Source organism: Odontesthes bonariensis, chromosome 17 (genome assembly GCF_027942865.1).
Source record: "Odontesthes bonariensis isolate fOdoBon6 chromosome 17, fOdoBon6.hap1, whole genome shotgun sequence".
Classification (NCBI taxonomy): domain Eukaryota; kingdom Metazoa; phylum Chordata; class Actinopteri; order Atheriniformes; family Atherinopsidae; genus Odontesthes; species Odontesthes bonariensis.
The window spans coordinates 3,322,371-3,336,881 of record NC_134522.1 but is presented as its reverse complement, the minus strand read 5'-3'; the positions used below and the strand labels follow the sequence as shown (position 1 = coordinate 3,336,881).

Genomic DNA, 14,511 nt, shown 5'->3' with positions numbered 1-14,511 from the left:
TGCAGAACTGGGATGAGAGGGGTGGGCTGTGAAGACAAGACAGGTTTGGACTCTGGCTGCAGATCCCAAGGCTTTGTATTTGTGTTCTTTGGTACACTCTGAGGCATTTTTCAGGATAACTTAATTTCATGTCAAAATGAAGTCAGTTCTGTTGTTTTCTAACAGCGGCCCATCTGGGACTGATCCACATCGCTTTTAAGAGAAGCAACACTGACATCTAGTGGCATCTCGTTGTATATACTTTTATTTTTTTACATGGATACTTTACTGAATTTCTACTTTTATTTCATTAGTTGTTTTTTCTTTTTTAAATACATTGTAATTTGAGTAATTTCTTCGGTGATTAATGAGGTTTTTCTGATCCCACAGTTACTGTAAAGCTTTCACAGGACTGAAAAAGAATTTCGTTGCAAATCTGTTGGTTTCCTTAGCTAGGAAACTGTTTTTGAATTGGCCCTATATGAATTAATTGGATTATTTTATAATATCCAGGCTGAAAACAGTTCTATTTAGCTGTGCATATGACACCTGAATGCACTCTTCACTTTTAAATGAATTAATTAATGATTATTTTTAATGTTTTTTTTATTTTTATCATTATTTCTTAATCTTTTAATTTTAATTTTTTATTTCTTTTTAATGATTTTTTGCCTTCTTGTGATTTTATGTAGTTGTGAAGCACTTTGAATTGCCTTGTGTATGAATTGTGCTCTATAAATAAAATTGCCTTGCCTTGCCTAAATAATTATGATTACAATGAATTGAATTCCAATTGGCTTGAATTGGACTTTATTATTGAAGTGCCTTGAGATGACATTTGTTGTAAATAAAAATGAATTGAATTGACTGAGAAACACGGCTGATCTGCATGTTAACTGTGTTTTTCAAAGTATTTTTGCTTCCTCATCAAGAGCAAACTTGAACCCAAACAAAAACCTCTTTGGATTTTATTTTATTTCGTACAAGTTGTATGTAACTCTTCTGCTGAAGTCCAACCCTTGTGCGGTCTTAACATTGTGTTTACTCCCCTTTGTCCTACGGGTCAGAAATGACCCGCCCTACCAAAGCCCCAAAATAAAGCAACTTAATTGAATTTTAAATCCAAAATCTATTTTGCATGATGAAACCACCTGTTATTTATCTATTCAACTCAATTCAATACATTTTTTATCATGTATTTTTTGTTACACAATACAAAAAGACAATCACCAGTTTTCAGGATTACACTTTTTTTTTTTTTTTTGGTCAGTTGGACCAACAGTTTTCTTGTTTTCTCAGTTTTCTTTTACATAATAAAGGTTTATTATTGCTATTATATAAATGTGAAGTAATTACTTCTGAAATAATTATATTGAAAGGGAAAAAAAGAGTGAACTTTTTTCTGGTGTTTAAATGTTTTTATAATTCACGGGTCAAAAATGACCCATAAGACAATCTTTGTACCCTAGTGGTGTACAGCCCACATGGAAACATAAACAAAAATAAAGTGTGACTTTTTCTAATGATGGGGTCCCTTTAGGAAAAGTCATAAGATTTCAAGTTGGAAAAAGATAGTTTAAGGTATTTTTTCTACAGCTAAACATGGTAGTGGGTCACTTTTGACCCGCAAGACAACAGGAGGGTTAAACCAGGGAGCTAAAACACCTACGGGATAGTTTCATAGATTCACTGGAGTGAGAAAGGACACACTGAATGGTGCTTTAGCTTGTTTACAGCTCCTGAGCTCTGGTGCCCAGCATATCAATGACCTGCACACTACTACTAAAGCTACTGTCACTTAGACAACAAAATAGACCTCCATGTATTCAGTGTCTGTTAGTCTGAAACCATTTTAATCAGTCAGTGGGTGTATGGTAACATTGGCAACACCTGAAAAGTTTAAACACACTCAGGCCCCAGCGAGGATCGAACTCGCGACCCCTGGTTTACAAGACCAGTGCTCTAACCACTGAGCTATGGAGCCAATACGAATGCCATCGCCAGATTTTAATAGTTTTAAAGCTGAACAATATAACTGTAACTGTTGACTAAACATTTCGCATATCTGCTGATACAATAAGAGTCATAAAGAGATTACCCCGAATAACTATGATATGTATGAGTGTTGTTGCACAGAAAACGGAAAGCCTTACGTCATTAATAGTGTAGGTTTTGTACGTTATGCAATCACGAATTAAGCTAACATCATAGCCGTTAGCTAATGGTTAGCATTAGCTAATGCTTAGCATTGTATGTCCACTACCGTGTTAATTCTGTGAAAATGTGGGCTTCAAATCTGTTAAGAGCCCCTGTTTGTCTTCATATTCTATTAGAAACCTTTTATGGGACAACAGGCAGCAGTTTGGTTGGTGTGTGGAGAAAAAAAATGCAGACCAGGAAGCTTTTATTCAAATCGTTTACCAAATTATATTAACATTCATTCAGTGGGCAGACACACACTAAAAAACAACAACCCCAGAAATTATGTTTGACTTGTTACTGCAACAAATCAAAGACACCAAAAGTACATTCAAATGAAACTATTCTGAAACACTATTCTGTAAGTAAACTATTCAGATGAGCCACTACAGCAGTAAATATAGTTGGTGTTAGATCGTCAAACATCTGGAATGTGTTGATTATAAAAATAAAATCTTACGCTTTATTTCCCTCAGTTACTCCTGCCAGTCTCTGACATTTCTGTAACCTCTTTTATTCAAACTTTACCCCCATTTAAAGCGGTTTGTTTCAACATTTACTGAGATTTACCAACAAAAACACCTTTTTCTGCAGGTAAACATGTTGCAGATGTGGGCGAATCATCACTCATTCATGAGTAAATTCTTCAAAGCAGATTACAAATGTGTTAAATGTGAAAGTTATCTTCATAGTTTTATTTAAGACAGCAGGTTTAGTTCATGATAGTTATGGAAGTTTTTCTGTGCCATCAGAGTTTGAATACGAATTTCTAATATTGAATTTTTACGGCATCAAAATCAGACTTTGAATTTGAAAAACCAACAAAAAAAATCAGTGTCAAAAAAAATTCAACATAAAAAAAAATTCAATTGCAAAAAATTCAGTGGAAAAAAATTAAATGGAATTCAGTGGAATTTTTTGAAGTTGTATTTTTTTCCACTGAATTTTTTTTTAGATGTTGTTTTTAGAAATAGATTTTTTTTTTACACTGTTGCTTTTTCAAATTCAAAGTCTGATTTTGATGCTCTAAAAATTCAATATTAGAAATTCATATTCAAACTCTGATGGCACAGAAAAACTTCCACAGATAATTAGCTCCGACATCATCGCAGTCCACCTTTAGGCCTCCGTAATGGGCTCTGAGTTGCCACAGATCACTCCAGCATCCTCATAGTGGGCGCAGTTGTGCTTCCCCACACCAGCATGTGTGCAGTCCAGCAGGCTGGACTCGGTCCCTTCACACTGGACGTCATCCAGAAGAATCCGCAGTCCCTTCCCCTCACCGAACTCTGAATTCCTGGCAGCCTTCAGGGCGTACTGGAAGCCCAGCTGCCGGCACACCACCTGAGCGTTCCTGGTGATCCACAGGTCGTCGCACACCGTGCCCCACTCCCCGTTAACGTAGATCTCCACTCTACCGCGGTCAGATCGCCTGTGGTCGTCCCCAACCAGCCTCACCGCCCCGTTCTGGGGCCCGGCGGCGCTGTCCGTTTTGGGTTTCCTGCGCCGGCCCTTCCGCCTGGAGCTTCTGGCGGTGGTCGTGGTGGGCTCAGGCGTGGTCAGGGCTGGTCCCAGATCCCCGAGACGATCCACCAGCTCCTGGAGCCAGTCGTACGACTCTGTGGGCTGCGGCTCGGGCTTGTTTTTGCTTGGCAGCTCCACACCAATCAAGGCTAATGGAAGAATCGCACAAATATGAGTAAAACCACAACGAACGAGTCAGATTTAACTAGTTTTACTGAGTGGCAGGTGTTTCCTAGGTGGACTCACTTTCTTTTTTTTTTAAATTGATCAAATGCAAGACAAAAATATGAAGTGTATACAGGAAGAGAAGTAATTTTCTTTTTTCTTTACCCAAACAACTTAAAGCAATACAATGTAACTTCTCAAAAAGCCCACTCTGGAGCTCCCCCTACAGGCTTGGAGGTAATGTACGGTTACACTGTCGTAAATACAACACCCTTTCGCTTTCACGTTTCACGTTTGATGACGAACCGGCGAGGAGTCAGAAGGTGCAAGCTATGTCGACCGAGAAGGTAAGAGTAATCAAATGTTTTACAGAAATACGACAGCTAACATCGCTAACGAGAGGTCTTGCTAGCGGCTAAACCTAGCGAAATCAGTTGAAAATAGTTTTTTTCAGTTATAACAAACTAGCGAGTCACTTTCCGAACACAGTGAAACATCAAGCAAGTACAACACAGCACAAAGCGTGGCAGCAAATAAGCTACTTACTAATCCAGCAGAAAGGTGGCTAGCTCTGAATCGAACTTGTATCCAAATGTTTCTTTCAGCTCTCGCCAACGAGCAAAAGCTGTTCCGAGAGCAACTCTAGTCCGGTCTCTTGCTTTGTCGGCCTCTCTCTTTCTCTTCCTTGCTTCATCAGTCAACGTCTTCTTCTGTTTCTTCGGTGCCTCTGCCATGATGAGCGTACTGACAATGTTGCGCTAGCTTAGCCTTATACCTGGGAGCGTGAGAGGGGTCTATTTGTTTTTGCGGTAGGTGTGCCAGAAAGCAAGTCGAAGTACTTCCGCTCAGCTCCCGGGCCGCTCCAGCAAAGTTACATAGCGCAGTTTTTCCAACTCAGACCCCCGAAGGGCATAGGAGACAGGCCAATCGTAATATTAAAACTCATTCTAGCCGCACAATTTTTTTCAATCTGTTATTTTAAGGTAGAAATGTTACATAGTGTTGCTTTAAGAACTTGTGTACAACCCACCCTCCCCTCCCCTAGGTCTTTTACATGTTGTAGGATTTCACAGATAAGTAAATAGTTAAATGAAGACAAAAACAACAACAATTAAGAGCGCTAAGGATAATTAAAATAAATAAATAAATAATAAAAAAGAAGGTAGACAAATAAATACTATAATAATAATAATAACAATAATAATAAAAATACATAGGAATTGGACTCACTTTCTTGAGGAACAAACTGGATGAGATTGCTTTTTACTCTGACAGGAAGGGGGTCATAGTGACACTGTCTCGGTGGAGCACGTCTGAAAAACAACGAAAAAGTTGTTCATTTATTTATTTAACCTTGCTTTGACATGAGTGTTCTGGCCAAGATAAGCAGCACCTCTGTTCAGCATTGATAAAACCCAACAAATACACATACGTTCAACACAAAATAATATAGAAATGTCAATAAAAGGGAACTATAAAACATCACAAGTTAAACAAATACAAGTTTGAGATACCAAAAATCAGACATATCTGCTTCTAAGTTGGTAACCTCGGAGTGTTGATAGACTTTCAGCAGCCACATCAAAGCTGTCACCAAGGCAGCTTTTTACCACCTCAGAAACATCAGCAGAATTAAAGGTTTCCAGGAGAAACTCATCCATGCATTCACCTCCAGCAGACTCCATCACTGTAACGCTCTTTGTAGGAGCTATTTGTAAAGTTAGTTTTTGTTTTTTGGTTCTAGTTGTAAATTTAATTTGCTAATTATGAGTAACTTTATTTGATTAATTTCAGTGCTTTATTTAGATTAGATTTTTTGCTAATATTCTTTGTTAGTTATTTGTTTAGAATATTTTGCTAATTGGGTCACACTGGGCACCTGGAGTCCCAGCATGCACCGGGGTGGGCCGATGTTTTTTTTACCAGGGAAAAAGGAGAGAGCTGCAGGTTTTCTTTGTTCTTTTGTTTGTTTTATTGTTTGTAAAATAAATCATCAGAAAAACGCAAGAATTCATTTTTGGACATTCATCTTCTTTTGCCCGCGTTACACCACATCCCCCATGGTGCATCAGTGGCCTTTTGATTTTGTTTGGTTTAAGTTTAATTTGTTGTTTTTTTTATGGACAAATGGCCACTACAGCTCTTTTAACTGGACTTCCCACAAAGAGCATTAAACATCTGCAGCTCATCCAGAACGCTGCTGCTGGAGTTTTAACCCGGACTAAGAGATCTGAACACATCACAGCAGCTTTAAAATCTTTACTCTGGCTTCCAGTCAGTCACAGAATAGATTTTAAAAGCCTGCTGATGGTTTACAATCTGTGATCTGTTCAGAGAATATAAAGCCAGCAGAGCTCTTAGATCCAAGGACTCAGGTCAGCTGGTCCAGTCCAGAGTCCAGACTAAACATGGAGAAGCAGCATTTAGCTGTTATGCTGCAAACAAGTGGAACAAACTGCCAGTGGAGATTAAACTTTCACCAAATGGAGACATTTTTAAATCCAGGTTAAAAACATTTCTGTTCTCATGTGTCTATGCATGAAATCTGCACGATATCTTTGAACTTATCTGGACTGTTGCTTGTTTTTAAATTCATTTAAATGATTTTATTTCTTTCTCTTTATATTCTTTTATGTATTTTTAATGCTTCTTCCACTCCCTGCTGCAATGATTTTATTTTATGTAAAGCACTTTGAATTGTTTGTACATGAAATGTGCTACAAATAAATTTGATTTAACTTTGATAATATGTGATTTAGTGAAAGCATCGAGTCATTTTTAAGTTTATTCCAAGCAGAGGAAGCAGCATACTCACATAAATATCTTTTTAATTATAGACAAAAATAAATGATCAAATGAAGTTAAAATAACTTGAAATGATTTAGTCATTTGTCTGTATATTTCCACATTAGTTTTCTTATTATTGTTCAGAGTTTTTTTCTTTTTTTGTGGCACTCAAATTGATTGATTGATTTTTTAAAAAAAATTGATTTAGTAATTTATTATTATTATTATTAGTTAGTAGTCATATTTTTATTAGAATTGGTATTATCATTGTTGTTAATATACAATTATTGTAAATATTAATAATTTTTTCTTCTTTTTTGAGCTACTTGACTAATTTGAGTTTCCCCCATTGGGGGATGAATAAAGTATTTTTCTATTCTACTCACAGCACTCCATACCTCTGCTCTGAATGGATTTAAGAAGAAATTTGATCCTTTACAAGGCGAAGTAAAACTTTCAGCTCTTTGAATTCTTATTCGACTTCCAGCTCAAGTCTGACGGCAGTTAAAAGAAGCTCGGCAGCTGGGAAACGGATCAGCTGAGCCAACTCCTGCTGAGCGGACGGCAGAGAGCGCCAAAGACGGGAGATTTTTATTTTTTAATTTTAATTTTTTATTTATTTTATTTATTTGTTTATTTAATTTAATTCAATTAATTTATTTGTTTATTTGTTTGTTTATTTGTGTATTCATTTATTTAATTTAATTTTTTTTATATATATATATATATATATAAGACGGGAGATTTTGAGTTAAACCGGCCAGTCGCAGAGCTGCCAAAACTGCTTCCACCACAAACGGAGACAGTCAGAGCTCCACTTCTGCTCAGAGAGGAGCAGAGGAAGAGATTTCCCACCCAAACCGGAGAATCTTCAGGCCGGCCAAGTATGATCCCAATGCTGCATATCTCCCCGGCTCGCTGAGCAGAACCACGCGCATCTGTTTATGATTATGACCAGATGTTGTCTCACACGTTTGTTTCCAGGAAACTCCAGTGTTTGTGCACAGTGAAAAGTTTTCCTCACAGACGAACGGCAGAGGTCTGACGGCTTTGCTCACCTGGACGGATCCACCACTTTGTAAACGACTCCCGACGGGGACGTGGCGCTCGGTACTCCCGTGGACATGAAGTACAGCTCGCCTGCAGAGCGACAGAAGACATTATTACACAACCAAGAACAACAAGAGCACTGAGATAAGGCTGCTTTCAGGCCGATCCGCTACCAGATTCATCCTCAGCAAAGGAGATGATGTACTGGTGGTAGTTGTTGATGAGTCCGGGGAAGGCACAGGTCAGGCCCAGGCCCATACAGATCTCATTGTACTTCCAGCTCCCCGTGTTCCGGTCCTCCTGCAGGCTCATCAGACGCCTGCAGCACACACAAAGCCCACTATCTGTGACCTAAAGAGTCTGAGAAACTGATCAACATTGTCTTTATTTGGTGCCGTCCCACATATATAAAACATGCCAACTGAACCGTGTCTGCACCTCTAATTCATTTCATTTTCTTTCTTTTAGGGAGCGAAAGGTGAAGCTGCAACATGAGCTCAAACAAAGAAGAGTTCTCATGGAATTGTCCAAACTAGGCACCAAACACACCGTTACCTTCAGGTTCTGGTCTGACACTCAGTGGGGTCACATGGCACTGAAAGGATCAGATTATTGGCTAAATTACAATCAGAATGAGTTGAGCAAGACCAAGACCATCACAGACCAAATGTAGAGGGACGTAGCTTCATCTGGCTCTGCGTTCTCCATCTTTCTCCAATGCCTGAGTTTGTTGTTGTTGTTGGTGGTGAAGAGGTCAACAGGAAGTGGATCTATTAGCAACAGCTGGAATGGGTACAGCGTCACCTATCATACCGGGGTATGACACGCTTTGTGCCTCTGATCCCATTCATTCACCGCCAGATATCCAAGGAGAATTACCCTTGCTCAGCTCAGTCTGATTGTAATTTAGCCAATAATCTGATCCTTTCAGTAGAGATGGGAATTGATAAGAATTTTACGATTCCAATTCCATTTTCGATTCTGCTTAACGATTCGGTTCTTTGTCGGTTCCCTTATCGATTCTCATTTGGAGAAAAAGGACAACAAACCGGTCGATCAGCATCAACTTTGTTTAGTTTAGAAGTAACACGAGTCATGACCTCACAAACCCAACAACGGTGAGGTCCACATTGGTCTATCCTGGCCTGGGTAATTTAACTCTTCCTGCTCTGGTGAAAGGAGAAGCTGGAGGTAGATGTGAACTGGGGGTAGTACCACCAGCCTCTGGCTCTGAGCCAGTCAGGCTCTGTCTCTCATGATTTCATCTAAATGTAATGCCTGAGAAGGCATTCATTTAACCTTAACCGTTACTAACAGCAGCTTTTACAATCAGGCAAATGGTGCTAACATGATAGGCAGTGTTTGTTAGTTAGTTAGTGACCTGCAGTGTTAGCCGAGGACATGTTAACGTTGCTAACGTTGCTGGGTTCAGATTCACCGACGTTAATCATTCATTCATAGTTATTGCATGTTGGTAGTATTTCCTCCCTTTGGTGAAATATTCACTTTGCAAGTTGCCCTGTTGTCGTGTTTTTTAGGGATGTGGAACCAAACTTTCGAGCGTTTGTACCGCTTGGGCGCCATGTTTACTGTTGGCTGCTGGCTGCGCTGGACTCGCCACGCAACGTTGCGTGGTGACATCATTCAAATCAAATCAAATCAAATGTATTAATATAGCACATTTCATGTACAAACAATTCAAAGTGCTTTACATAAAATAAAAGCATTGCAGCAGAGAGTGGAAGAAGCATTAAAATACATAAAAGAATATAAAGAGAAACAAATTAATTAATTTAAATTAATTTAAAAACAAGCAACAGTCTAGATAAGTTAAAAGATATCGTGCAGATTTCATGCATAGACACATTCGCGCCCACTGGAATCGATAAGGGAACTGTTTGCAAAATCGCCAAACGATTCCAAGGAATTGAAACACTGGGAACCGGTTCTCAACAAGAACCGGTTCTCGATTCCCATCCCTACCTTTCAGTGCCATGTGACCCCACTGAGTGTTTCCCTTCCCCACATTATATTTAGGTCTGTTCTCGACAGATAAACACGACAGCTGGGGTTATTTTGAAGAGATAACAGACGTTCGGATTAAACCTACCCGCTCATGAAGTCTCCAAATATGTAAATGCCGTTCAGGTTGGGGTATTCACAGCCGCGGTACACGTAACCACCCGTCACCGACTTACCCATCTTGTGGGGATAAGCATAAATGGGCAGCACATCATCTGTGGATAAAAACAGGCCATAACTGCTGTTACTGTGGTTCTGGAACCTGCAGCACATGCTTGACACCAACTCTAGAACTCTGGCGGTGATGCCTACCCAGCGAGCTGTTGGCGCACAGCTTCTTATCGTAGCAGGAGAAGCCCTCTTTGGCCCTCCAGCCGTAGTTCTGACCTTTCTCCACGATGTCGATTTCCTCAAACTTGTTCTGGCCCACGTCCCCACAGAAGATTCGCCCCTTGCCCTCTTTGGTCCGCGGGTCACCCCGGTCCACGGAGCACCTCCACATGTTACGGACGCCGTAGGCGTAAACCTCGGGGCGCGCTCCGCGCTCGTGTATGAAGGGGTTATCCGGAGGGATTCTGTACATCGGGCCTCTCTCGTTGTCGTCCACATCGACACGAAGAACTTTACCCAACAGAGCCGACCTGGAAGAGACGGAAACCTCTGCAGCATTCGATTGGCTAAAGCCTCGTTTCCACTATGCAGTCTGCTACGGGTCGGTTACATTACATCACATTACGGTCATTTTGACTTTTATCCAAAGCGACTTACAATAAGTGTGTTCCACATCGGTAGGCAAAAGAACTTCAGGTCACAAGAAATCACAAGTGCATTTCCTTCCAAAACCAAACAGCTAAGAGCAGAACTAGTGCTAGAGTAAGTGTGATAAGTTAGGTACCGAGACAAATGGGAAGACAATTTAGAAAACAAAGACAATTTAGGAAACAAATAAGTGCAGACCGTGCAGCAAACACCGTAACAGGCGCGGCTGTCGGCAGCAGGCAGTGATACGAAGGGAGAGAAAATAGGGCCAAGAGATTGTGAGGTCTGACTTTTTCCTGTTGAACCATTTTGTGATGCAAATGTATTACTCTTTTGAACGCATATTGTTTAGAGAAGCAAAACGCTTTATTTTTTAAACCCCAGCCAACTAGCCGGACTACCTTCATCAACACCAAAACGAGGCTGGAACTCTGCTCACAGGACGCAGCAGGGGGTAAGAAGATGTTCAGAAATGATGTTGCTGATATGGGATGTCATACAGCTTCATGTCAAAAGAGGCGAACTATCCCTTTAAGCTGAAGAAGCCCGGACTGCATAGTGGAAACGAGGCTTATGAGTGTTTGAGTTATGATTAATGCTTATTGCTCCTTACTTGTTCTGGGAATTTCCGAATTTTCCAAACGGGTCTCCGGCCATCCCACCGTCCCCGGTGAAAATGTACAAGTAGCCGTCGTCTCCAAACAGCAGCTGCCCTCCGTTGTGGTTGGACGCTGGCTCATCGATCTCCAGAATGACTCTTCGGAGAGAGAACGTGGAAAATAAAGCGTCCATCGTTACAAACAGGGGCGGTCCTAGGGGTGGGCCGACCGGGCAATCGCCCGGGGCGGCACCCGAAAGGGGGCGGCACCATCGCGAAACCCCGCCTCCAAAGGACATCGTGAAAATGTTAAAATAGTTATAAACATATTCAAAATCGTTTAAAACGTGTTATTTCTACACTATTGCCACATTGTTGTAATAATAACATTACTATAAGTGTTTTTTGTCAGTTATTATAAGCATTTTTTGCCGATTGTTTCCTTTTTTTACCGGGGCGGGGCCACCGCGAAAGGGGCGGGGCGTCGGAGGGGGCATAGCCTGGGGTGCAATTCATTGTAGGACCGCCACTGGTTACAAACATGAAAACGCCGTTTCAGCTCGTGGCCCCCCGGGACTGCGGTCCATACCTACCGCTCAGACGCGTGGTCCACCGCGTTCATGTCATTGGCCGTGACCTTGAACTCGCTGATCCTTATCCTCTCGTCGAAGCCGACCTCCACCGAGTAATACACGTACAGCTTCCTGTTGTACTTGTGCCGGGGGTGAAAGGTGATTCCCAGGAAGCCTCTCTCGTCGCCCTCCCACGATGACGTCAGCACCGCCTTCGTGATGTTCAGAAACGGCCTGTCCAGTCTGGACCGGTCGGGGAGATACGTCCACACCAGGCCGACCTGCTCCGCCACGAAGAAGCGATGCGTGCCGTCGTTGGCGTGCACCATGGCGAGCGGGTTCCGCAGCCCGTTGGCCACCTCCTCCAGGCACAGATTCAAACAGCCGTCCACGTCCGTCTGAACCCGACCCAGGTTCTGGGTGAGCTCCTGGTTGCTGAGCAGGTGAGGGTAACAGTAGTCCGGGTCGTCCAGCTCCAGGTAGCCACAGAGACGCGTTTGGTGATCTTTGACCTTCGCTAGCCGAAGGTCGTCGGAGAGGAAAGGGATGGTCGAGCGGCACTTTCTCCAGAACTGGGAGCAGTAGTCGGGACAGAGGCCGGGGATGGTTCTGACCGGGGTGCTCGGGTCCTCGGCATCAAAAAGATGAGCTGCGTACGGAGAACACTCCTGAAATCAGAAGAACAGGTTTCATGATCAGAAACGGTCTTCATATTATTATCAATGCTTCATCTTACACATTCAGTGTTCGAGGTGTTTGTGCCGCTGTGCATTCTGAGCAAACATCTCCACTTTGGTCTGGTCTGTCCAAAGGACATTGTTCCAGAAGTCTTGTGGTTTGTTCAGATGCAGCTTTGCAAACCTAAGCTGTGCTGCCATGTTCTTTTTAGAGAGAAGAGGCTTTCTCCTGGGATGTCATACAGCTTCATGTCAAAAGAGGCGAACTGTCCCTTTAAACCCCAGTATGGATCAAAATATGATGTTCTGATGTGTAAAAAACTAAAAGAAGAGGTCATTTCTTTTCCACACGACTAATTCCAGAGATCCTTCAGATCTATGCAAATGAAAGAGGAACCTCTTTAGTTTACGTTCCTCGACACGATGGGAGAGCACAGCAGGATAAAGCCGACAAATATGAAACAAACTGGACCTTCTGTGGCCTGAAACACAGAACTAAAACTTCAGCTATATTCCTCAATGTGAAGTTATGGTGGTGAGTGTCGTGAGATCAAATGATGCCTCATAAGACCTTTAATGAGACGGCGGGCACATCTGCACACTCAGCACACTGCAAAAAGTGAAATCTAAGTAAAAAGAAATATCTTAGATCAAAGGGATATATGCTTATAGAATAGTTCTTCTTAGTAAGCAGTTTTTATGTTGCACTGTTTCACTTGTTTGAAGTGTTTCTGTCCATAATTATCTAAATAAGATATTTACAGCTTGTTACTGAGATGTTATGACCTGTTTTGAGTAAGTACATGCTTGAAGCTAGAATCTCAACAGTTTCAAAGCTGGTTTCAAGAAATATAAGGCCTAGTGCACACCACTATGTCAAGATAATGGCTCTAGCGTTTACTTAATTCAAGAATATTTTTCAATATATTGAGAAAATAGGTCACGTGTATTTAATTAATCAAGAAAAATGTGCTTGTTATTAGTTAAAATACACTAACTCTAAGGTATTTGTGGGTTAATTGAGATTAGATATTTTTACTTGTGTTGAAAAATCTTGACAAGCCACATTTTCTTGTTCCATTGGCAGATAATTTTGCTATTTTTAAGCAAAATACACCTAATTTTTGTACTTTTTTTTCTTGTTTTTGAAAGCTGGCTTTCAAAAAGTCTCAAACTCCTCTATCTCTATCTCTAAAACGTTTCTGAATCACTCTATAAAGCACGTTTTATCTGAGAAACCACTCTTTTTCAGGCCGTTCCTCTGGTTACATAAGAGAAACTTTATATTTGTGTTTGTTCAGCCTCTTGGCGCATGATGGAGACGCGGCCGAGGCGACCTTTGTCCGCGCACGCCTACCTGGCACAGCAACTCCAGCACGTACCCCGCGCAGCTGGAGTACCCGTGGTAGTCAAAGTTGTCCATGATCTGGTAGTACTTGGCCATGAGAGCCTGGTCTTTCTGGTAGTCACAGCAGCCGAAGTCCTTGTACATCACGCAGAACTCCAGCTGCCGGTGCGGTCGGAAAGGCGGTTTGAAGTCCAGACACTGCGGGTGGAGCGCCGCAGGTGCCAAACACAGCGCCAACACGCACAGAAAGCCCGCGGGCCGCGGCCGCGGAGCTCTGCCCGAACACCGCTGCATGGTGGCGTTAGGTGGGCAACATGCACGCGGGCAGCTGCACGCGGGTTTCCTGTGTGGACTCTGTCCTGTCCTCTGCGCCGTTTGGCGTCCCGACGTGCTGACGCGTGCGCGCGGTGTGTCCTCCGTTAGCCTGGACGGTCGGTGCACGGCTGTCCGCGTGCATGTGCGCGTGAACTGAAGTTGTTCACAGCCACAAAGTAAAGAAAAGTCTAATAAACTCTTTCTGTCTTTTTTTTATTCATCCAATCCTCTGAAATTCAATTAGAGCGCGCAGTGCATTGTGGGGATGCGGGTTCTTCCGTTATTATGCATTCTTGTGCAGAACTGTCAGCTTTGGCAACATCATTGTTGAAGATTCCTGCGCGTCATCTCCGTCCTCCAGCAGATGGCGACCACAGCCCGCCGTGAGGAGCAGCTGGGGAACATGGAGGTCCCCGCAGGGGCGATTTTAGGATCTGGTCTTCAGGGGGGCCCAGCCCCCAGTGCTCACAGAGGCACATTATTTCTCACTAATTGAGGCGAACTAGTACATTTATA

The 14,511-nt window shown here is 42.1% G+C and overlaps 1 protein-coding gene and 1 non-coding gene across 2 annotated transcripts; both read right to left on the bottom strand.

The window, feature by feature from the left end:
* Positions 1-1,890: 1,890 nt before the first annotated feature.
* On the bottom strand, positions 1,891-1,963 carry trnat-ugu (transfer RNA threonine (anticodon UGU)). Its single transcript has one exon. It is a non-coding gene; the product is annotated as a tRNA-Thr (tRNA).
* Positions 1,964-2,381: 418 nt separating this feature from the next.
* Positions 2,382-14,140, bottom strand: hhipl1 (HHIP-like 1). The gene is made up of 9 exons (XM_075447664.1): positions 13,690-14,140; positions 11,677-12,323; positions 11,099-11,242; positions 10,039-10,367; positions 9,815-9,941; positions 7,878-8,023; positions 7,713-7,794; positions 5,098-5,180; positions 2,382-3,851 (listed from the first exon to the last, which is right to left on the bottom strand). Exons 1-9 carry the CDS (start codon positions 13,972-13,974, stop codon positions 3,298-3,300), a joined length of 2,397 nt encoding a protein of 798 aa, XP_075303779.1. The 5' UTR covers positions 13,975-14,140; the 3' UTR covers positions 2,382-3,297.
* Between the last annotated feature and the right edge of the window lie 371 nt (positions 14,141-14,511).